This window comes from Brachycentrus maculatus, unplaced genomic scaffold (assembly GCF_059751285.1).
Source record: "Brachycentrus maculatus isolate JH-2025_06_01 unplaced genomic scaffold, ASM5975128v1 h1tg000244l, whole genome shotgun sequence".
In the NCBI taxonomy this organism is placed as follows: domain Eukaryota; kingdom Metazoa; phylum Arthropoda; class Insecta; order Trichoptera; family Brachycentridae; genus Brachycentrus; species Brachycentrus maculatus.
Window position 1 is genome coordinate 2662285 of NW_028280995.1, and position 24813 is coordinate 2687097.

Here is a 24813-nt window from a genome sequence, read left to right on the forward strand (position 1 = left end):
AAGAAAAAATAAAAAATCTACACATGCCTTTTTTTAGATTCAGGTATTAAAAAAATTAGAACTGGCAACATTTTTTCATTGGGGCTTGGTTTAATGTTCCAACAGCCCCAATAATAGATCCGACCCCATAAGTTTGCATGTAATATTTGCAATTTCAACTCTATTCCTTCTCATCATGCTTTGCCCCTACCATATAATCTTTGGCCCCTACCTTGTTTTAATTGTTTGTCTATGGTTTCAAATTTATAAATAATCATAGATAAACAATTAATCGACAAGACGCGTTGGGCGCCGGTCTTTTGCATTTCGATAGTATATTATTGTTAATTATGTCAACTGACTTTTATATCCGATACTATGTTGGTCACAAAGGAAAATTCGGTCACGAATTTCTGGAATTTGAATTCAGACCGGATGGCAAGCTTAGGTACGCCAATAATTCCAACTACAAAAATGACACCATGATCCGAAAGGAAGTATACGTTCACACCTGCGTTATGGAGGAACTGAAGCGAATCATCCACGATTCGGAGATAATGCACGAAGATGACTCCGTTTGGCCGCAGCCTGATCGCGTTGGAAGACAGGTAAATAACATATATTGCACTTTAGACGCCTTTCAATATTGAGGTTAGTTTTACCCGTTTGTAAGGCGGTTGGCTCGGCTGTATATCATATCTGTAATATGTGTTCATTTATTATTGCGTTTGAAATACTCCTAATTTTCAAGCGATACTAGCACTCAGTTGAAGGCTATGTATACAGTACATAAATCTGATAGATTTGCGATATTTTCAACGCATTCTGCAGCTAACCCCACAGTACAATGGTATCGAAGCATTTGACAATGTCAAGCTCAAGCTATGTTATATTTAATTACATTTTACGGACACTACGATTGTAGCGCAATCCTTTGTAGGCTACGTTTATTTGCGCTTTAATAAAATGCACCATTTTTTTATATTTAAAAAAAAATATTATTTTTTTTTTCCTATATTTACGACCGTAGCCAATTTGTACTTAATAAATATAATACATGTGATAATTGTTGTATAAAATAATAATCTCTTTTAAGTATATTGAACAAGGATGAATACATTAGACAAGGAATTATACATCAGCCTGAAGTATTGTAATTATTCTTGATAAGTAGTTATCAAGTGACATGTTCCAGATATCCGTGTGGTCCGCGAAATCATTGCCGAGGCTTTGCATTCGGTGAATGGGAGTGTTGAATCCAGACACTGTCCGACTGTTATTACAGTAAAATATTTGACAGTTTCTAGGTTTCTATCATTTGCAATAACAAGGGACAGTCTAAAATATTGTTTAAATTTTTGTTAAAGTTAATCAGATCAAGTAGCTTTATCCTATGGCTCAACTTATTAAATTTATTATATAATAATACTTTAAAAACTTGTTTTGAACTCTTTCTATTGATTGTGAATGAATACAATAAATTGGTGCCCAAACTGATAAATTGTATTCCATTTGACTCCTTACTTACAACATTTTGAGTGTGTCCAAATACTTGTTCACAAAATCTGGATTATCTCCAATTACAGTATTATTATGGTATTTTCTGGCGTTTCTCATGTGTGTGATTATAATCCAGGATTCGGATCTCACATACTAATATAAGAGTTTCTGCTGAATAAAAAGCTTCTTTACATCTCACCAATAAATGTCTCTAGTGAAGTTCTATTGATTCAAGAATAATGTTTCAAAATTGGTGCATATATATAGAACTTCCAAGAATTTGAGTAGTGTGGTTGTCAATAATGGGTAGAATTGGTGAATGTTACATGTGTGTCAAGTGATCACTTTAACCAGCCTATGACGGTCGTCAGCCCCGTAAATGCCCAGATTTCCATATTCTTCTTCATCTTTGATGAGATGTCAAAAAATAATATGAAAATAACTCCTGTAATAGGAGATAATCCAGATTTTTTGAACCAGTATTTGGACATACTCAAACTGATGTTTAGTAATTCTTTTTATGAAACCGAGCATTCTCATACTTTTGTTGGTTATTTTTTTCATGTGCGGTAGAAAACTGAGTTTGGTGTCGAAGGTTATACCTAGATCTTCCATTTCTAATACCGAATTGAGGTATGTTTTATTAATGGATCCCTGTTTATTTACAATTTCAGGAATTGGAAATCGTCATCGGAGAGGAGCACATTTCTTTCACGACGTCGAAGACTGGGTCCCTTGTAGATGTCAACCAATCCCGAGATCCCGAGGGACTTCGGTGCTTCTATTACCTCGTTCAGGACTTGAAGTGCTTAGTGTTCTCACTAATAGGACTCCATTTCAAGATTAAACCAATTTAGATTATAACCCGTCACGTTTAAGTCACATTTATAATTATTACTATTAATATAACATTGTATTTTTTTTGTCTAATAAATTAATTTTGAAATGTCAGCAAATGTGTTTAATTTTATGTGTAATAGTAGGAATTGTGTTATACATACATATTTCTTATGAAAAAAAAACTTAACCAACCACAAAGTTAATACCATGTACACCAATCCTCTTGATTTCCCATTGATGTTTTTTTTTTTTTTTTTTTTTTAATTTTTTTAATTTTATTTATTTATTTATTTATCATAGATAATACATAGATACATTCAATATACATATTCATTTCATATACACATTTATTATACGTATTACGGCTCTTTAGGCATGGCCTGTGTTGAGCCGAATACTAACATGGTAATACAAAGTTTATATTTTTATTTTTTTTTAAATTTTTAATATATATACATATATATATTTTTTTAATGATTAGATTATAAACATAACATACAGGAGATACAAAAATAATTTATAGTTTAAGGTTTTTCAATGTGATAATTACACCTGAACTTTAATTAATTCACTTTCCACCTTACGTTGAGTAGAGATGTTAAAAATTAATAAGTAATACTCCTAAGTGGAGACTATCCAGATTTGTGAACAAGTATTTGGACACACTCAAAATTTTGTCTCTTCATTTCCGACTGCGTTAAGATAATTATTTTTCCATCATCATCAGCCTGTGTCCGTCCACTGTTGAACGTAGACCTCCCGCATGAGTCTCCATCCTCTTCGATCCTCCGCCTTCCGCATCCAGGTCACTCCCACTATTCTTCTTAAATCGTCAGTCCATCTTGTAGGGGGTCGGCTGATGCTTCGTTTGCCAGTTCTTGGGCGCCATTCCAATACTTTTCTTCCCCATCGACCGTCGTCTCTTCGACAGATATATCCTGCCCATTTTCACTTGAGTGGGTGCTACCCAACGAATAGGCAATTTTTCCATATGAATCATTTAATATTTTATTTTTATTTTATCTATTATTGGAACTGAAAAATTATATATGTAAGTAAAAAGTTTTAAAAGTGAGTTAAAAATATTGATACACATTTGATAGGTAGGTTAAAAATGAGATCTGAATAATAAACATTTATTCAAAATGTATTAACAATACCTATTCCCATGAGTTTTATGGAACTTATTTTGCTGCAATTACTAAGTTTCAAATTTATATACATAAAATATTTGACTTCATACCTCATACATATATATATAAACTTAAAAAAAAAAAAGTAAAAGTAAGATATGAACATCATATGTCCTTATTTTTTTTATTCTTTTTTTAAAACATAAATATTTGTGTTTTTATTATTTATAAGAATACTACAATTCCATACTATTTCTGTGAGCCAAGGTGCCTCATTATTAGAAATAGGTATCAAATTGTGGTAGAACCCGATCGAACCCAGAAACTCTGACTCGGGGGTCCGCGACACTAACCACGGGACCACAACCCGACACAACGGAATAAATAAAGGAAATAAAAAATTTTGAGCATATAATTTTTTTTTAATTATCAGGTTTTTTAAATTACGTAGGTAAGTACTACTATTTAGGTTTTTTTAAAGTCTAGTCTATTATTTTGCATGATAGTTTATGGATAGTTTTCATAACATTACCAGCAGATGGCGCTATTTTCAAACGCTCAAATCGATATTCTCATTTGACAGGTGTTGTTCGGCGGCATTGTGTCCTATCAGTTTATATATTCGTAATGTTGAATAAAAGTCAGTTAATTTTCGTTCAAAAGTATCAAGTGTTACGTTGAAATAATTAGGATGTCTTCTAATGCATACAATTGTGCATTTTGCACCGAGAAATTGCCTTCAGCGAACGCACTGCGCGAGCATTTCAAGTGAGTAGGGGTGGATTTTTGTTTTACGACAGAAATATGATTGACTTTGATATGTATAATTTAAATTATTTTTATTTATTTGATTTAGTTACAAGAGATTTTTTTTTATAATCTAATTTATTTCCTAAACATTTCTCCTTTTTGTCAAAAGTAGAAATGTTTAGGAAATGAATTAAGTTATTAAAAAAAAAATGTTGATTGTCATTTCAAAATTAGTTACGCTGTTCTCTCCGATAAAGAGACTAAGCTCTTGTGTTTGGAGAGGGAATAACACTTATTATTTATTGTTTATGTTTGTGAGTGATATATATTTTTTATTGTATTTTTTATCTTGTGTAATTTCTCGATTAACATGTACATAAAACATTTAATCTATTTTTTAGCAATTTATTTTCTTCTAAAAGTATTTCTGCCCACCTCCTTAGTGTAATGGTCAGCACGCTCGGCTACCGTTCTGGAGGTCCCGGGTTCGATTCCCAGGGGGGGTCAAATATATATAAGTGATTTTTTTTACTCTAATATTTATTCAATATTACCCTGGACTGGTATCTGAAACGGAGGGCTTATCACCTTTCCTTCATATGTTTACGATCAAGATAAACACTACGTTTATATTGTGCAGTGCCCTATACACCATTGGTCGTGCGGTTAAGGGTTAGGGCGTTTGTGCACTACACAAATGATTATGATGATTAGCTTGGATTGACTTGTGCTTTTGTCCATTTCTTCGGATTGGTGCTCTTGATCGGTGCGTGAACACGTTGTGCGTTAATTCAATCACGTTAAACTGTCGTAGTCGTTTTCATTTTTCAAAACCAGGCTGCCGGATGGTAAAATTCCTGTAGTGCACAAGCGGCTTTAGAGAGAGAGAGAGAAAAAAGTATTTGGTTCCCAAATATTTTAAGTTCTGTTGGAATTGTTTGGTATTGCATTTTGGTATTATTGCCTTTTTAAGATCTCACGCTGTTCTGACTAAGAATGGATCGGTCAACAAGATGAGGTTATGTGTAAAGCCCAATGTGAGGACTCTATCAGCTAAGCTTGTTTCGTGCGATGTTTGTCCGGAGACCTTTGATACCGTCACGAAAGCTATCTCGCACAAATTTAAAAAGCATCCCGATTCCCCGAACAACAATTTCTGTCCGTGGTGTGGCAAACAATTTCCATTAAAGGTTTGTTACTTGATTATAATTAAAACCCATTAGTAATAAGTTTTGTAAATTATAATATATACCAAGTAGCACTGAGGACAATCTAAATATATATATGCTACTTGCTACTTGGCGGACAGTATATATATTATAATGTATTACATAATAATAATAGAATATATAATTATAATATATACTGTCCGCCTCCGTAGTGTAATGGTCAGCACGCTCGGCTACTGTTCTGGAGATCCCAGGTTCGACTCCCAGGGGGGGGGGGGGTATAATAAATATAAGTGATTTTTTCATTCTAATATCTATTCAATATTGCCCTGGACTGGTACCTGAAGCGGAGGGCTGATCACCTTTCCTTCGTGTGTTAATCATCAAGATAATACTGCGTTTATATGATGCACTGCCCTATGCACCCTTGGGTGCGGATAAGGGCTAGAAGAAAAATAATATATACTGCAAATGAAATGATACAAAAATTAATAAAAATACACGACATTTATCGATAAATATCTTTGTTTTTGCTTTTTAGTTTACATACTTGTAAATGTAAATGATCCAAGAAATGGGGTTGTTTTTGTTTTTTTATTTTTTTCTTCATAAGTTTTGTTTTCTTACAACATCATTAGATTATGAGCCTTTTAGCATGATCAACTCAAATGGTATACTACTTATATGTAACGACGGAGGTTTGTAAATTCATATTTTTTGGTGTTCTTGTGCCCAACTGTATTATCTGACCTACAAATTAATAAGAATGCAAAAATAAATTATTTTTTTTATTCATTTAATATATTTACATTTTTATTTATAACATAATACATTTGAATCATTTATACATATGGAGAACTTTTATATTTCGATTCGCTGTGCCTCTCCATAAAAGAGTCTGTGCTCTTGTGCTTGGAAAGGGACTTACACTCGTGGTTTAATGTTATATAATAAAAGATATAAAAGTTTTTTTTTTTATATATATTTTTAAGATTTAAATGTATAGAGCTTTAATTTTTTTCTTAAGGATTTTTATATCATCTATTTTTTTTATTTCTTTAGGGAGTTTATTGAAATGTTTGATTGCCAAATATTTGAAGTTTTGCTGAAATTGCTTGGTGTTGCATTTTGGAGTAGAAAAATCGTTTGAGAATCTCGATGATAAATTTTTTGTTAAATTTAAATAGTTGTCACCCTTTAGTATTTGAAAAACTGCGGTTTTTATATATAGCCTCATTTCTACTACATTACTGAGTATCATTTCTAAAGTAAATGTTTTTTTTTTAAACGTTCTTTTATTGTAAATATACTTCACGATACATACTTTCATATATTTTACACCATTTTTAACCTTTCAGGGAGTACAATATTTGATATCAGACTTTCCCTCGGGAGTGGGTTCATTTTACGTGGATTTTTTTTCACGAAATCCATGTATTATGAATATAGAAATTATGTAAAAAAAAAAATCTCCAAGTTTTATTTTATGACAAAATTACATACAAATATCCACAGATGTCATTGCTATACAAGTTATATCATATTAACACGTTGTCGTCGGGACACGGCATTTGCCGTTTTTCGCGGACTGTCGGTCAACTGCGGGACACGGCAAATGCTGTTTTTGTCGACTGTCGGTTATCGGCGGGAAACGGCAATATACGGGTTTGTTATCAGTGTGAAATAAAACGCGTTGAAGGGTAATCTGCTACCTGGGTGCTAGGCGACAGTCTGTTGACGTTATTTGAGGTGCCTTGTCCGGATTGGCTAGTGTGTCGCTTGTAAAGGCATCGCCAGAATTTCAATCTCCAGTTTAGTTTGAGTCATTTCACGTATTGGAATACTTTTTATACCGCTCGCACTGTTTTGTTTACTCTTTGGTATTTTATTATTTAAATATATTAGCATTGTATAGGGAATGATACCTCGGAGAGGAAGACTATTTTTTAGAGTTTACAATGCTTCTAAAATTGTGAAATACGGAATACTTAATTAAAAATTATGATTATAATTTATTTTTGATGATCAAATGTCATTTATGATTTCTTTGAAAATTTCAATCGAAAATATTATTTGGTTTAGAAATTGTGTCAATTTTAAGAAAGCGATATATTTTTGCGCTAATCGCGAAAAACGCCCGCTACAGGCTAGAGTCTATTGTTTGAAGCGCCCGACTACAATGTGTTAACTGACTGACGGACTTCGACGTTCATTGATGTCGATACTCCCTTGAGGAAAATTCCCACCTATGTCCATACTCCCGGAATGAAATAATACGAGTTACCTCTCCAAGTTATACTAGTTAGATTATTCTGGTTTCTCATTGTTTAAATTGTCCGCATTGCTACTGGTGAAGACGTTATTCTAACCAAATGTGTAATATTTGCCACCATTAGACATATTCACTTTTTGGTTCCTTGCTAAGTTAAAGGTTGCATTATTATACTTATCGCATGTCCGAGATTCTCATGAGAGGGATATTTCTCATTGTTTAGATCAGAGTTCCCCAAACTTTTTTGTGTCGTAGACCCCTTGCCATGTTTTTCCGTGTTGGGTAGACCCCCTACTTACCTGATATTGATTTCCTGTAAATTTATAACTGTAGTGAAGTTAAGTGTTAAAAACTTAAATTAAAAACACATGTTAATTTATACATTTATTAATTGAATTTAAATTAAAACTACTCAAAATAAAAAAATTATTGACCACAAGCGAATACCAACATCCTACAACTTACACAATTTTATAATATATATATAATAATTTTTTTACTTCATAGGTACTTTTATAAATAATGTATATGTCTTGATATTATAAGATAGTATGATGTAAGTAAATAGGTATTATCAGTGTTTGTGTTGAGATCCACTATCGTGGACCCCCATTTTCATTTTTTTTCGCTGACGTAGACTCCTTGCAGGTTGTCATAGACCCCTAGGGGTCGATATAGACCACTTTGGGAATCACTGGTTTAGATTATCCTCAATGCCACTTAGTGAAGATATTATTCTAATAAAAAATGTAATTTTAGCCACCATTAGAAATATTAACTTTTTGGTTCTTCTTAAATTGCACTATTATCCTTACAGCATGTCCGAGATTCTCACGAGAGGGAGCACAATGAGTCCGCGAAGCCCCTGCTGGAGATATCCTGCAAGGAGTGCAGCGGCATGTTCTTCACGAATGAGGCGTTGAAGTACCACTGCCAGTCCTTCCACAGGAAGCCGCACGCCTTCCTCCTCGTCCAGACGCCGCCGCCCTCCAACAAGATCTACCTCAACGGCCACGGCGACCTGCTCTCTGCCTACTATTGCCATTTCTGCGGGCAGGAATATGTCATCAAATATAATTTGCAGGTTGATATGATTCTTTTTCTGTTTGTGTCGTGTCAGGTCCCCCTGACGTCGACTATCACTTGAGAGTAATTGTCCTTGTATTGGGCAGCTCTATACAGCGCCTCGACTGCACCCAATGGTGCATAGGGCACTGACCACATGGCAATGATGGGAGTGTTATCTTAATCACTAACACATAAAGGAAAGGTGATCAGTCTTCCGCTTCAGGTACCAGTCCAGGGTAATATTGAATAAATATTAGAGTGAAAAAAATCACTTATATTTATTTGACACCCCCTGGTAATCGCACACGAACCTCTAGTACGGTAGCCCAGCGTGCTGACCATTACACTACGGAGACGGACAAAATAGCTATAATAAGTTTGTTGAAGATGTTGTTTCAAAGCTAGTTTTGCATTTCAGAAACATATTTCTAACGTCCACGGGGCAGATCCGGTGAAACCGCCGGATGATGTTGTGAAATGCAAGACATGCGATGCCTTGTTCTACTCTGTAGCGGCTTATGAATTCCACAATACATTTCACAAACCAGACGATCTTTACGTGACGAGTGAGGAAATGAGGTTAGCATTGTTTAACGTATTTGTATATTATTATTTTTTTAAAAATTTTTTTTAAATTTTTTTTTGACATCTCATCAAAGATGAAGAAGAATATGGAAGTCTGGGCATTTACGGGGCTGACGACCGTCATAAGCTGGTTTAAGTGATCACCTTACACACATGTAACTTTCACCAATTCCACCCATTATTGACAACCACACTTCTCAAATTCTTGGAAGTTCTACATATATATATATATATGAACCAATTTAGAAACCTTGTTCTTGAATCACTAGAACTTCACTAGAGACATCTATTGGTGAGATGTAAAGAAGCTTCTTATTAAGCAGAAACTCTTATATTAGTATGTCAGGTCCGAATCATGGATTATAATCACACACATGAGAAACGTCAGAAAATACCATTTTTTATTTTTATTTTCATTTTGAAAATGGTATTTTCTGGCGTTTCTCATGTGTGTGATATAAAATATGTGATGTTTATTTATGTTATAAGGACTCTATTATCTCATGGGACCTCAGGTTTATGTAATTTCATAGAATATTCCGGAAGAAATCTCTCCGTATACAAAATCTATGATGAATAATAAATAATATACAAATATATAAATGAATATACGAGAGTACGTACTGTTATAAAACCAAATCAAAACAGTACAAAATGTATTTATCATAGGTGAATAATTCAATATTCTAATATTGTCTACTGGTTGAACACTGTCAAAAGATGTTAATGAAGGCAAACTGATGTAAACTGTCAACCGGGGTTTTTGACCTTTTTGAATATTGGGCGTATAAAAATCGCTTTTATTTGAACACATACAAATAAAATTTATAAAATTAATTAACTTTGTTTTAACCACTTGTTTATTAATAAACAGTAGTAGTAGTTTCGACAAGAACCTTGTCATCATCAGGGTTGACAAGGTTCTTGTCAAAACCGGTAGGTTAAATTGTATTAATAAAGAAGTGGTTAACAAAGTTAATTAATTTTATAAAGTTTATAAAATGTGCCACAAAGTATCTGCGGAAAACATTCAAGAAAACATACAAATAATGTTTTCTATAGAAACATTGAAAAATAATACCAAAATTTTAACCCATTGCAACACAAACCCGTCGAATCGCTGGCTTAGGTCAATTTGTCACTGACTCACAAAGCCAGCGATTCGCCGGTTTGTCTTTGAAGTGATTTTTTTACATTAAAACTGAATGACGATAACTTTCACAACTCTGAACTGAACACACTCTTCCAAAACTACCTGGGGATGAGCCATAATGATCTAGCACACCAACAACAATATTACGCTTTTTTGTTTTACCATTTTTATTTTGTGTGTAATTCAGTCTTAATGTTGTAATAAAAAAATGTGTCAAAATTAAATACTGTGTTGTATGAACAAATTATGTCATCTTTATTGGCGCAATGGGTTAAAATGATGGCATTATTTTTCGATGTATTTCCCTGTATGTATTACCCTATATTTCTGGTCTGGTCGCTGTCTTGTGGTGGAAGAATAACCCTGAATAATGCTAATACATAATGTGGACGATAATCATCTTATTTCCAGGAAACAGGTAGTTACCAAAGTGGACCAGGATTTCGATTTCCGGAGAGTGAAATTTCCAGCTAACAAACCGGGAAAACGAAGATCAATTGTAAGTATTTTTCAGGCATCTTTTCAACAATTTCACTTGGAAAATAGCGATAAAATGGGCTAGCGATCTTCAAATCCAATTGAAGTGAAATATCAGCTTGTTCACAAAGTGCCAAAAATTATAAGTAATTGTCAGTCACGGGTAGAATGGTGAATGTTGCATGTACGTAAAGTGATCACTTAACCAGCCTTTGATAGGCCATAAGCCCATCCAGACTTCCATATTCTTTCATTAATTTATTCGGCAGTCACTTTGTGGTAAGATCATATTCATCAGGCGTTTGTGCACTACACGGAATTTTACCGTCCGGCACGTTAGTTAGCGTTTTAAAACAATGATAGGCTTGGATTGGCTTGTGCTTTTGTCCATCTTTCTTCGGATCGGTGCTCTTGATCGGTGCGTGAACACGTTGCGCGTAAATTCGATCACACTAAACTGTCGTATTCGCTTTCATTTTTCAAAACCGGACTGCCGGACGGTAAAATTCCGGGTAGTGCACAAACGCCCTTCGGTGTTTGAAAATGATGCGGAATGCATCGAAGCATGTGTCACAATAGATTTTAAGTAACAGTGGTATATACTAAGTAAAATGTATATTTAAAATTCCATTTTCTTCTTCATCTATGTTGAGATGTTAATACTTTGAAACATATATAAAAAGAACCATCTTCCTGATGGACAATTAATACTAGATGATTTATTACAAATAGTTCACTGTATTGTCTACATATATGGCGCCATCTGTTACAACCGAATTATTATTTTCATCAATTAATTTTCCTTTATTTTTTTGAGATATCCAAAAAATGTTAATAATTTGAAGGTTTTATTTTCCAGAATAATTTGCATATAAAGGCTCCCATCGCCTCTCCGTTGGTACCGCCAGAGCCGTTAGAAAAGCCTATTCCTAGTGAAGGGGACCCTTTGTATACCAAACCATCCGAACTAGAGACGGAAACATCTAGCGAAGGCGCTATCACCCTCAACGAGTTTGTGAACATGAACAAAAACATATTTAGCAACTGTTTTGATCCCGAAAAACCTGTCGACTCTAAAAAAGAAGGTTTTGATAAAGTTATCAACGGGCCTAGAGTAATGGTCAAACGAATCTCTCTCCCAAAGGGAGTCTTGAAGCCCGTTGTTAAAGTGATGAAGAAAACCGAACTGGAGAGACTTAAAAAGCAAGGTCTCATTTCCGTCGTGGCAAAACCAAATGTATCCGTGAATAAAGCGCAGATCGCGGGTCAATCCAAAGATGATAACGATGAAGGTCCAAGCAGTGTCAAAAAGATGGATACGGGAAGCAAGGAGGGTCCTCTGAAAGTCTCGAATCTCAAAAAAAGATCTCAAATTAGTAAAGACAAAAATGGCAAAAGTATGGGAAATTTAAAGAAAGTTTGTCGCAAGCCCGTGTCGGTAAATTGACCTACCCGGACCCAAGAGAGGAATTCGAAATCCCACTAAAACAATGTTTTTCTTGATATATTGATGACCATTAGAGCAATTTAATTCAAAATTTTTTGTGATCTTTATAATGATACTTAGGATCTTTATAATGATACTTAGAACTGGGGTCTTTCAAATTGAATCGTCCCCTAATTGGAACATGCGTGATTTTGAGATACTTTGTTTGAAGAAGGTTAACAGTCATTTAATTTTAATGGATTTACTTTGTTTTTGTGTTTAGATTAGTTGAAAACGTTGCCAATGATTTTACTTTTGTGATACATAATTTATTAATGTGTGATTGATTTATTAGTCTAATTCTAATTAGTGTCCGCCTCCGTGGTGTAATGGTCAGCGTGTTTAGCTACCGTGCTGGAGGTCCCGGGTCCGATTCCCAGAGGAGTGAAAATAAATATTAGTGATTTTACACGGTCATATTTATTTAATATTACCCTGGACTGGTTCCTAAAGTGCAAGAGTGATCACCTTGCCTTCATGTAAGTAATGATCAAGAAAACACTGCATCAATTCGATGCAGTGCCCTATGCACCATGGGTGCGGATAAGGGTTATAAGCAAGTAATTCTGGACAATACTGTTTGTGTATTTTGAGTCAGATCTGTGTGCGGCAAAACGTTATGTGATAGATGTTCGAATGGTGATATAATGAAAGAATGCAAGGATGAGATAAGCATTTTTGATAAAATTAAGAAAGGTTTGTTGAGATCGTTTGGACATGTGAATCGAATGAGTGAAGAATAGTCAAACAAATATATGAGCCAAATGTGGTTGGTAATGGAAACAGAAGAAGACCGAGAAAACTTGATTGAGTATTTCAAATACATGGGCGTGGTCAGGTCAGGAGTCTGTTTTTTTTTAAATTATTTTTTATATCTCGTAAATACCCTATTCAATAATATTTATCATTGTCTTGATTGCTGAGGGTTGTGACCCTTGTGGAAGCAAAGACTCGTCTCCAGTTATCCCTTGACTGCGCTGCACGTAGCACTCCAACCACTGAGGTGCCCGCTGCTGCCTTAACTTGATCGGTCCACCGTGTGCGGAATATTCCTCTCCCTCTCTTCCCTTCCAGGCTAACGATCACAACTAGTCGTTCCAGGCTATCCTCGTTGCCATGCACAAAAAACTGGAGTATCTGTCGGGTACAGACGTTGGCCAGAGTCAAGCTATCCAAGCGTAGTTCATAATATTTATAACAGCAATAAATTTTCATACCTAAGAAATTATTGACTTACTCCTTAGTTACCTGTAGTTCCTCGCAATAAAATTTTGTGTCATTTTTTTTAAATTGTAAGATAGTTTATTTTGAAATTGTTGCTAGTATTATCTATAAATACCATTGATGTTTACTGCGTCAAAATAATACAAATACTTGCATGCCATCGTTTTTAAGATTTAAAAACTTTTTTGTCTTTGTATATAATACCGTTTGAATGCATAGGATATGTAGTATATTTATTGAAATTATAATGCATTTTTGTCATGTCCGCCTCCGTAGTGTAATGGTCAGCACGCTCAGCTACCGTTCTGGAGGTCCCGGGTTCGATTCCCAAGGGGGGTAAAATAAATATAAGTGATTTTTTCACTGTCATATTTATTCAATACTACCCTGGACTGGTACCTGAAGCGGAGGACTGATCACCTTTCCTTCATGTGTAAACGATCAAGATAACACTGCGTTTATATGACGCAGTGCCCTATGCACCATTGTGGTGCGGATAAGGGTTTTATTATTTTATTATTATTATAATGCATTTTTACAAAGATTAGTTTTTCTCACGTTGTACCATCCCAATCTCCTATATAAAATTATTTATATTTAACTGCTTCATGCTTTTGAACGAGCAGTGTTTGCAGACGGCGCGTTTAACGTATTGTGCCAACACTGCTCATGTGTTTCCACTTGTTTACGTTAAGTGAGATAAACAGTACGATTACAGTGTTACCTAAGGTAAACTGAGCTCTCCAGTTGTCACTTAAAGCTTTTTATTGGAATTTATTGGAAATTCTTCGATAAATTACCAAATTTTATCTATTTATTTTTATTATTTTTACCATATGTATGTAGTTTTCTTCTTCAAACCCTCAGCGTCAGCATATATTGTTTCACATTCCTATATACAGGACCAACCTGCCAATGGTTATGCCTGCGGGAAGAGCTACCGCTATGCTGAACAATATCACCCCGGATATTGATCTGCTCCATGTGTCTGAGGGAGTATTCCGAAGCGGGATTCTTCTGCATTTTTAACAAGAGTGTTCTTGTTTACTTCATAATTTTTGTCTAAATCTTTTGCCCTTATATTTTTGTTTGTAATGTGTATGTTAATTTTTACTGAATAAAATTAAAATTGAATTGAATCGAATCCTTACCTGATGGTGCATAGGGTACTGCATCATATAAACGCAGTGTTATCTTGATCGTTAACACATGAAGGAGTGTAATGGTCAGCACCCTCATGTACTGTACTGGAGGTCCCGGGTTCGATTCCCAGGGGGGGGTCTAATAAATATAAGTGATTTTTTCACTCTAATATTTATTCAATATTACCCTGGACTGGTACATACCTGAAGTGGAGGGCTGATCACCCTTTCTTCATGTGTTAATTAATAATCAATAAAACATTGCGTTAATAAGATGCAGTGCTCTGTGCACCGTTGGGTGCGGATAAGGGTTAGAAGAAGAAACTCTTTGAATAAAAAAAAAATAACCTGATAATTTTATTGGAGAAAAAACTGGAGCATTAAGTGGTTAAGTGGGATTTGATTCATGTTAGCTATGTGTATTGTGTCTAAAAACTGTTAAAATGTCAGTATTTCATAGATGTAAGGGTGGAGACTGGCCGGAGCCACTTCGTCGTAACAACACGTTGCGATGCGAGTATTCAGGCAGCGAGCCGAGCACTCCATCCATAGTTTCGGATGCTCGCTGATGCTCGTCGCGAGCGATGTTACAATATTATGTTACAACGAAATGCTCCGGTCAGTCTCCACCGTAAGATGTTTTCATTTGTCAATATATATTGTGATCCAATAAACGAACTTCTCAAACTGATTCTTATTTTCCAAAGCTTATTTTTCCTTTCCAAATCTTTTATTTATTTATTTATTTATTCAACCCTTAATACTGGAGTGTCGCCACAGAGGCGGTGTGCATGGTTTGCCGTACAATTCAAATGCCGCTAGTATGACGCCAAGAAAATAAAGTTTTAATTAATACCTAATATTTTTAATATACTGGTTTTTTACTTTTCAATATAATTAAACCAGAATCATATAAGAAAAATTAAATAGCAACAAGTTTGGAATTTGATTGAGTTAGCGGTATGCACAATCAAAAAAACATTCCAGCGCAAAGGGTTAAATTTCTTCTACGCAATACATGTAGATTGGCTAGCTTATCGCTAGGAAGCAATATCTTCCAACTAACCAGACGCCGGCTAGTGATACTGGGCAAAGTTTAAACCTTATATAGCTGTTTGTAATTAGAGGTAAGTGCTCGGAGAAAGTTTTAAGGAAAAAAAAAATTATAATTATTTGCAAAACAAGGAAAACAAAGGAGTTAAGGTGAAGGTTATTAGGTAAGGAGCTGACGAAGATAGGTCTGCCTCTAGAAAACCAAGGAAGAATGATACGATGGACAGTTAGGATTCTAATTAAACTTAATTAGAACCCTGACTGTCCTTCCCTTTAAGAATGTAAGTTAATATAATCAAAAGTACATATTTAGCAAACTTTACATGCAATTTTTTTTTCAAACTCTGCAGCTCGATGAATTTTGTTTATCACTCTTTATTTCTTTTTCTTCTTCTTGGTGTAAGCCTTGTGGCCTGTTTTTAAGAGGGATTAGCCTCTTGCGGTGTCGATTCCCAGCTGTCAATCCATCTCTTTATTGTTCTACCTTGGGTTGATCGTGCAGTGAAATGTAGGGGAGTCTGGATGGTTCCATTCTCCTCACATGCTCATACCATTGCCTCTTTCGTTGCCTTCTTATTCCCAGCTGTAAATCCATGATCATTTGTCTGCCCGACGACTACTTTTTAATTATTTTAATTAAATTAACCACTTGAATAATCCACTGAATTGAGTTTTATTTTTATTTAGGACTAGTTTCGAAAACGACAATTGTTTTCATCTTCTGGTACAAATTAATTAAGTTTTAATTTGTACCAGAAGATGAAAACAATTGTCGTTTTCGAAACTAGTCGTAAATAAAAATAAAACTCAATTCAGTGGATTATTCAAGTGTTTAATTTAATCAAAATAATCATGTCATTCCACAAAGTTAATGCCGAATCAATAAATAATATACTTTTTAATTTATTGTTCTTAAATAAAACAAATTTTGGTTTACTTAAGATTATATTTGAAATTCAGTAAAAATAAATAATTATGCGAGATGAATGATATAATCTATAGTTGGCAGTTACATTGTTAAGTAGTACATACATTTTAGTTCATAATTACATCTACATATAAATATTAGTTCACTAATGGTCTTTGATTTAAATATTTTTACTTTTGAATATCACACTTCTAATTCTTCTAAATCATCAGCATATACCTAAAATCATGTTTTTATGCAAAAATAATACATTTTTATTCAATAATATGCGTTTTTTTATGTGTCGCCTACTTTCAAAATCCGCCAAGTAAGTAAGTAAGTCGATTTTACAAAAAATGCAAAATTCTCCGGGAAACATTTATGTTTCAAAGAGATGTCTACCTTTACGTAAAATATCATGAAATAGACAATTTTCCTATTTTTTTGGAATTTTTTTCAGTATTTAAAAAAACACGAGACACAAACCGATAATGACATCATTTTAATTTTTGACCTATCCCCGCTCTCTGATTGGCCAATGTGGGTCAGAACGCAAGTTTCATGAATATATCGGAATTTGAAATACAACGCTGTTTTTAAGTATTTTTTAGCAGGGTTTTAAAGTATAAAAATGTTTTTAACAATAAAACCCACAATTCGCATTCCGATAGAGTATTTATTTTAAAATCTTATAAAATTTGACTTGGCGGATTTTGAAAGTAGGCGACCCATATTAAAAGATATTCATATTTGAGACTTACATAATTACACATTTACTTGATTATTTCTCAGTATATTGCCAATATTGGACATAGTGGATACAAATGTAATTTAAACAAAATAAAACCAATGATAAAACATTATAAAATTTTAAATAATATTTTTTTTTGCAAAATAATAAATATATATATTCTGCTTTTTAGTCACACCAATACATTTGCTATTTTGTTGCCAATATCAAAAGAGATTTATAGAATACATGAGTAAATTTAATACATAAGAAAGAGTGAAAAATCAGAAATATCACACCAAGAAAGAAAAAATTATACAGTGCTGAAATTATACGTTTGAGATTACTACAATATTTTGTTATTCTTATCTAAAAAATTAGATCCAAGATTGTTCCAAATAATTGGAATATTTCAGCTCTTTATGGTAAATATGTTCCACGCAATACTGTGTAAAAACAGTATACTAAAAGCAATTTCTATGGTGGATAGGTTCGCTTGTATAAAAATTAATTAAGGATATCAAATTATAAAATGAATTATTGCTTCTTGTATCTTTTTTTTTTAAATTTTAAATACTTTGAAATCAAAGGTAACAAAAATTCACCTAGCTCCTTTCTGAATACCTTTCTACTATGCGTAGTATGCAGTACTATGGTACTGTGTAGTAAGTACATACGAGGGATGTAGGAAATTACAAATTACTGTTATGCATATAAGACAATATACAAACCCATTTATGCACATTTGGTGTGACTTCACTTTCATCATTTAAGATATCAAGAGTCTGTGTAATATTTCTGGCCAAATTTTCAGATTTACCGGATTTAAACAAAAATTTGGGTATTGATTGCCGTGACTATTTTTTTTGTGCACAGCGTTGACTGTGTTATTTCAAAATCGTATGAAAGTGGAGATCAGTGTATCTTTGTGCATAGCATTCGTTAAGCGAGGCATGACCGTACAAAATATTTATTAAATAAGTCAATGACAGTTTTTATTTGAAAAATACAAGAAGATTTGGATACTGAGAAATTGCAATTATTACAAATGTGCGCTTTTGCTTAATGTTGCCTCAAGTATGCAAAGAATGCATTTATTTACAATGAATAAGTATTTTTTTCAATATAAAGTTATGCAACAATACTGACTACATCAGAAATTATTTGTACTTGCATATTTATACTACGATACATTAGTACATGTTACTGTTTTAATATATTTATTAAAAAATGGCACTCAATTATTAAACTAAACGGTCGGATTATTAAAATTCTCAATAATAGGGATATTCGAATCTCACTAGTTGGAAAATATAAAGATATATACTTAATTATTTTTTAATATTTCAGTAGAATATTACAATTGTAAGCATATTGAATATTATTTTGATATGCATTTCTTACGTTTCTTAAATACAGCATTTTTGAAATGCTAAATTTTCACTAGAAGAATTAAAGTCCGCTTTTATCTTACGACGGTAAGAAATAAATATTTGATTGCTTGACTATCATGTTAATGCATTCGCACGAATATTTCCAAAAAAAGAATGCACAGTTGCCTTCTTATTTGATTTAATTGAAAATTGTATACATAAAATAGTGGGATAATGTATATATTTTTGACATCTCGACATAGATGAAGAAGAATATGAATGTCTGGGTATTTACAGGCTCAAATCAACCATAGATGCTGCTGCGGACTCACAAATGAAGCGACATTTAATTATATAATATATATCTCAGTTTGAACAATTTAAGAAGTGTGGTTGTCAATCATGAGTAGACGGATGAATGTTATACGTCTATAAAGTGATCACTTAAAACCAGCCTATGATCCAGTCATTAGCCCTGTAAATACCCAGACTTCCATATTCTTCATCTGTATTCAAATAAGATGTCAAAATTTAAAAATAATTCCTTAGTGGAGAAACCCAGATTTGCGAATATGGATTTGGACACATCAAAATGTTGTATATCATAAAAATACAGATATAAATTATCCATTTAAAATAATTGATAATTGAGAGGATACAACAATATCAACTTACTAGTTTTTAAAACAGTTTTTCCTTCTTTCAATAGTGTAGAGCAAACATGAATTTTTCCCACTATTCCCCAAACTCTTCTTTTTCCAATATGCACCTTAATTGCTTTGGCTAAACTTAAAATAATTTAAATAGATAACATTACATACAGGTTTATCAAACATATTTTCTTTCATCCCGTGGAATGATCTCCACTCTTGTTATATATACACGTCCTTTGATTTTGCATCAGAGGCACGGCCCATCATGCTTGAATTTGAGATCTGAAAAAAAAGCAGAAAATTAATAAAAGTTTAAACAAATACTAAGACATTGTAAAAAAGCTTACTTAAGACTTAAAAAACATGGTTAAAAATAAATAAATTGTGTAAGCCCTACATTTCATTCATTTTATTGCAAATTTTCACTAACCAATTTCTTTCATTTGAATGAATTCTTTGATGAAAAGAAGAAAAAAGTACTCTATTTAGAAGTTACATGTCTCGGTTTCATTCAAAGTATTCACCTCCCCGAGACACACACTTATCCCAATGATGTTTCCACTTTTGGAAACAGTCCTTGAACGCCTCTTTTGTGATGTCCTTCAGCTCTTTCGTCGCATTTGCCTTAATCTCGGGAATTGTCTTAAATCTTCTTCTTTTTAAAGGTCTTTTGAGTTTGGGGAACAAGATGAATTCAAAAGGAGCGAGATCAAGTGAGTAGAGTGGGTGGAGAATAATAGGGATTGAGTGTTTGGCGAAAAATTCACAATTATATGATGATGATACCTGAATGGTCTGATGAAACAATAATGCCTAACCTATTCAGGTTTCAGAAATTGTGAGTATAACCAAACACTTAATCACTGTTCTTCCCCACCCACCCTACTCACCTGATCTCACTCTTTCTGACTTCTTCTTTTTGCAGAACTGTTTCCAAAAGTAGAAACACCGTTGGGATAAGTGTGTGCCGACGCACACACTTATCCCAATCGGAGATGGCTACTTTGAAGGGGATTAAAACATGTAACTTCTATTATTTTTTGACATCTCATCAAAGATGAAGAAGAATATGGAAGTCTGGGCATTTACGGGGCTAACGACCGTCATAGGTCGTCATCGTCAGCCCCGTAAATGCCCAGACTTCCATATTCTTCTTCATCTTTGATGAGATGTCAAAAAATAATATGAAAATGACTCCTGTAATTGGAGATCATCCAGATTTTGTGAACAAGTATTTGGACACACTCAAAATGTTGTATGTAACTTCTAAATGAAGTACATTTTTTTTAAAGAATATTTTGTTTAATTATGTCAATCTACGTCAGTATTTTCAAAGTGGGCGATAACACCTCCTTGTGGGCGTTCTAGAAGACTTATACAGGGCATAAGAAGCCCAAAGAGACAGATAGAAGTGCTAAAAAGTAAGACATATATTTTTATTCCTTCCCTCTTTCTATATTCTTTCTATATTTTTATTACTTCTCTCTTTCTCTTTCTTTATTCAGAGTACCTGTCCTTCGAACTAATTATGCGCAGAGTTCACCTATATTTTGAATGGCTAGTGAGTACAACTCATGTTTTAGCCAAGTTGACATTTTCGTGTTGAAAAGTCGAATGGTGAGCATATTGTCCTCTCAGGGTCTTTAAAAAACTATGCTTCTCAGCATTGTATGTATGTTCCTACTGGAATCAACATCACACACACACACACACACATTCATTTATTTGCTAGATCTACACTAAATATTTTGTACTAATCTTTGTTTCTATGGTTAACTGTAATTGGCTTGTTTAATGTATATCTTTTAATTGTTTTGTTTTACATATGGATATGACATTCTGGCAATTTTATTTTCCCTTTTGATGAGAAATTTTTAAAGTGGGGTGCCAGAATAAAAAAGTTTGGGAACCTGTGGTTTACATATTAACCAAACAGGCTGCTTAAATAATGTTAAATTAAACTTATCAAGTATCAGAGTACGGAAGTAATCAATTCAATTAGTCCAATTAATCACAGCTGCAAGACATGATCAAATGCAAGTTAGTAATTAATATGGCAGTAGGTTTGTACCACAAGATCCACGCAGTTGAATAATAAAGTGATCAGACCACAAGCGAGGCTATTGTCATCTATGATCTTGAGGTCATTGTATTAATTACCAGATGCGGTGTATTGTCATCTGTGGTCGCATCTGGGATAATGCACATTGCCTTGACTATTTTTCTCAGATGTTTTAAGGTCAGTTTCATTGTGGGTTCTGTTACTTCTAAACAAAATAACTATTACATCTGAACAAAAGCACATGCATATGTATTTTATAAAAACACAAGTTGTGCCCAGCCACACATCGCTGTTGTTCAGTCTGGTTAAATGGAAAATAAATAAAATACAAATCTCACATTTCTAATATCGCCCACTCCTTTCAAGAACGTCACAAATCAAAAAACTTGATTTTTCAGGAGAATGTTTTTAAAGTTTAAAAATATAATACAATTTATTAAAAATCAAGCCACTTATTGAAATTTTTACTATGCAACAGATCTTTTTAGGTAAAACCTGCAGGTGTTTTCTCCATTTGAAAAATATTAAGTTTATTTAGAAAAATAATTAAACAATACTTTAAAGAATACAGTAAACATAACAGATTTGCATTTAAAGGATTTTTTGTGCAATATTGGAAATGTAACTTTTTGGTGAGGAGCTCCACATATCGCTCACTCCTTTCAAGAACGTCATAAATCAAAAATCGACAATTTTCAGTTGGGCATGTTTTCGGAATGCCTAGAAAATGTACTATATCGCAGCAAAAGAGGCATATTTTCAACATAATATTTACCCATTACAGGGCAGAAAATGTTGTTTTTGCATTTTGAAGAAAAGGTATTGTTTAATTATTTTTTAAATTTACTTAATATTTTTCAAATGGAGAAAAAACCTTCAGATTTTACCTAAAAAGATCTGTTGCACAGTAAAAAGTTGAGTAAGTGGCTTGATATTTATTTTTAATACATTGTATTATATTATTAATCTTTAAAAACGTTTTCCTGAAAAATCAAGTTTTTTGATTTATGACGTTCTTGAAAGGAGTGAGCGATATATTTGTGATTAAATACCTTTCTTTCCTAAGTGCTTGACGCACCAGAGAGAGTGGATAGATGAATAGGACTTGTTGTCTGTTCCGCACACCGGCTCCCCTCTGCCGATCAATGGCTTCATTGTCAGGAGACACGGATCATACGCTCGAGTGCACTTCCCGGTGCTCACCGCTTCTAGGTCTGGACAAACAAATATGTCATTATTTATGTTTATAGCGTTTACTCTATGGTTAGTCATTTCTACTTTTTTACAAAAATGTTAGTGATGGTTAGTATGTAACAAATATGTCTATATATTTTAACTCTATATATTTTATACTCTATATTAGGGCTTGCCAACCCAAAAAGCATCCCAGGCCACATCGATGACTTAAAATTTTTCCCAAGGGCCGCATACAGACATTAAATTTTTTTTTATAACAATGAATTTCATACTTATTGATTTTTTGTAAGTACAGTGAAACCTTTATCTATCGTTTTTAAAGAGACCTATTGAAATTAACTATGAATGCGGGAAAACAATGATTGCGGGATTAAGAAGTTTATACACAAGGAGATGCTATCGAGTAAAGATATAGTCCTCCCAATCTGAATAACCATTGGTAGGTTCAAATTCTAAGAGGAATACAAGGTTAAGATGAAAATAAATGTATTTATTTTTTTTAAAAATACCGTTGACGGTTAAAAAGACCCAAAAAATATTAAAGTTCAAAGTTATTTATTAAAGTTTTGTTTTACTGTTTTATTTCCGTAAGTCAACAGTATATTTTCGTCTTTTTTCTGCAAATAATTTTTTTTTCGGCATTGAATGTGCGTAGAAGAAAGTTTTCAATCTTTCAAAGAGTGTGCATGCTTCTGAAAATAAAGGTACAAGCAGCGGCTCCTCTTCATCAATATTGACCTCTCCTGCTGTATCCGTCAACCTTGCGTCACATAGGCTTTCGATAGTTTCTATCCCACACATTGGAATATTGTCATCGAATGTAACAACATTGAGGAGAATGTAAAAAAAAAAAAACAGCCAAAATATATCAAATATGGAGCGTAATTCTAACGATGAATGCGGTAAAATGGTGATAGAGAAACGATCAATGCGATCTATTGTTGTATGAAATGAATTTGGGGTAGAAGAAATAAATGACACATCCGGGAAAACGATTATTTGAGGAATGATAGATAGAGGTTTCACTACAGAAATTATAAATAATTTAAATGCGGAGGATCACAGAAAGTAAAATCATGGTAATTGTGAAGAAGAAAACATTACTACGACCAGAAGTGAGTAGAAAACATACAATGAATCAACAAAAAATGTATTGCTATAGTAATAAACATTTTGAAAATTTTTAGCAATCAATATTCTTAATTAGGATCTTTTATATTTAGTATCTTACATCTAGTTTTAAAGATAGTAAGTAAGGTTTTTGGATTGGGTGTGGACAGGGTTGGGAGTGTGCTCACATCTGTCGTTGGAGGTGGCGCAGTGGAGATGCTCGTAGGAGCGGTAGGTGACGCCGTTGGAGCCGCAGACCAGGGAGCTGGCCTCCAGCGCGCGGTGGTTGATGCTGTCGGCCCTGAAGCACGCCAGCTGCCTCAGGGTTCCGCATTCGCCTGGTTTCGCCGCGCACTTTCCCTCTCCGGCTGAAAATAATACATAATAATAATCTTCTTCTTGACTCTGGCCAATGTCTGTATATGACGGATTCTACAGTTCATAGGACACGTTGCGCGTGGTAATGAGGATAGTCTGGAATGACTGGTTGTGATTGGTAGCCTGGAGGGGAAGAGAGGGAGAGGAAAATCCCCATACGATGGACCGATCAAGTTAAGGCAGCAGCAGGCACCTCGGTGGTTGGAGCGCTACGTGCAGCGCAGTCAAGGGAGAAAAAATAGATAGTAATAATCTTCTTCTTGACTCTGGCCAATGTCTGTATATGACGGATTCTACAGTTCATAGGACATGTTGCGCGTGGCAATGAGGATAGTCTGGAATGACTGGTTGTGATTGGTACCCTGGAGGGAGGGAGAGAGAGAGGACTGATAGACTCACACGATGGACCAATCAAGTTAAGACTGCAGCAGGCACCTCCGTGGTTGGAGCGCTACGTGCAGCGCAGTCAAGGGAGAACTGGAGAACAGTCATTGCTACCACAAGGGTCACAACCTTCAGTAATGAGTAATAAGAAGATGTGGATACGGGTTTTAGAAGAAGAATCTTCTTCT

At 34.0% G+C, this 24813-nt stretch overlaps 4 protein-coding genes across 6 annotated transcripts in view; 2 read left to right on the top strand and 2 right to left on the bottom strand.

The window, feature by feature from the left end:
- Positions 1-24813, bottom strand: part of LOC148306327 (transmembrane protein 120 homolog) — a 369069-nt gene that overhangs the window by 207608 nt on the left and 136648 nt on the right. The window lies entirely within an intron of this gene.
- On the top strand, positions 252-2430 carry mago (mago, exon junction complex subunit). The gene is made up of 2 exons (XM_088265286.1): positions 252-587; positions 2154-2430. Exons 1-2 carry the CDS (start codon positions 330-332, stop codon positions 2334-2336), a joined length of 441 nt encoding a protein of 146 aa, XP_088121412.1. The 5' UTR covers positions 252-329; the 3' UTR covers positions 2337-2430.
- Positions 4033-12816, top strand: LOC148306335 (uncharacterized). Its single transcript, XM_088265284.1, has 6 exons — positions 4033-4220; positions 5176-5392; positions 8461-8727; positions 9130-9290; positions 10861-10948; positions 11786-12816. The coding sequence occupies exons 1-6, from the start codon at positions 4144-4146 to the stop codon at positions 12371-12373; spliced, it is 1398 nt and encodes a 465-aa protein (XP_088121410.1). The 5' UTR covers positions 4033-4143; the 3' UTR covers positions 12374-12816.
- LOC148306336 (serine protease inhibitor dipetalogastin-like) overlaps positions 18046-24813 on the bottom strand; it is a 75310-nt gene continuing 68542 nt past the window's right edge. Inside the window, exons 6-8 of one of the 3 annotated variants that reach the window (XM_088265281.1) lie at positions 24052-24231; positions 22609-22770; positions 18046-19776 (exon numbers count right to left, since the gene is read on the bottom strand). In XM_088265281.1, the coding sequence (XP_088121407.1) occupies positions 19742-19776; positions 22609-22770; positions 24052-24231 (377 nt within the window). In that variant the 3' untranslated portion in view covers positions 18046-19741. The remainder of the gene's footprint in view (positions 19777-22608; positions 22771-24051; positions 24232-24813) is intronic. The other 2 variants (XM_088265280.1, XM_088265282.1) reach the window with 2 other exon arrangements.

Bases quoted from the DNA above. Each gene is read 5' to 3' on its own strand.
- mago (XM_088265286.1), top strand. From the start codon at position 330: ATGTCAACTGACTTTTATATCCGATACTATGTTGGTCACAAAGGAAAA. The intron at 588-2,153 runs GTAAATAACATA...TTACAATTTCAG, and splicing joins CTGATCGCGTTGGAAGACAG to GAATTGGAAATCGTCATCGG.
- LOC148306335 (XM_088265284.1), top strand. From the start codon at position 4,144: ATGTCTTCTAATGCATACAATTGTGCATTTTGCACCGAGAAATTGCCT. The intron at 8,728-9,129 runs GTTGATATGATT...TTTGCATTTCAG, and splicing joins TCATCAAATATAATTTGCAG to AAACATATTTCTAACGTCCA. The intron at 10,949-11,785 runs GTAAGTATTTTT...TTTATTTTCCAG, and splicing joins CGGGAAAACGAAGATCAATT to AATAATTTGCATATAAAGGC.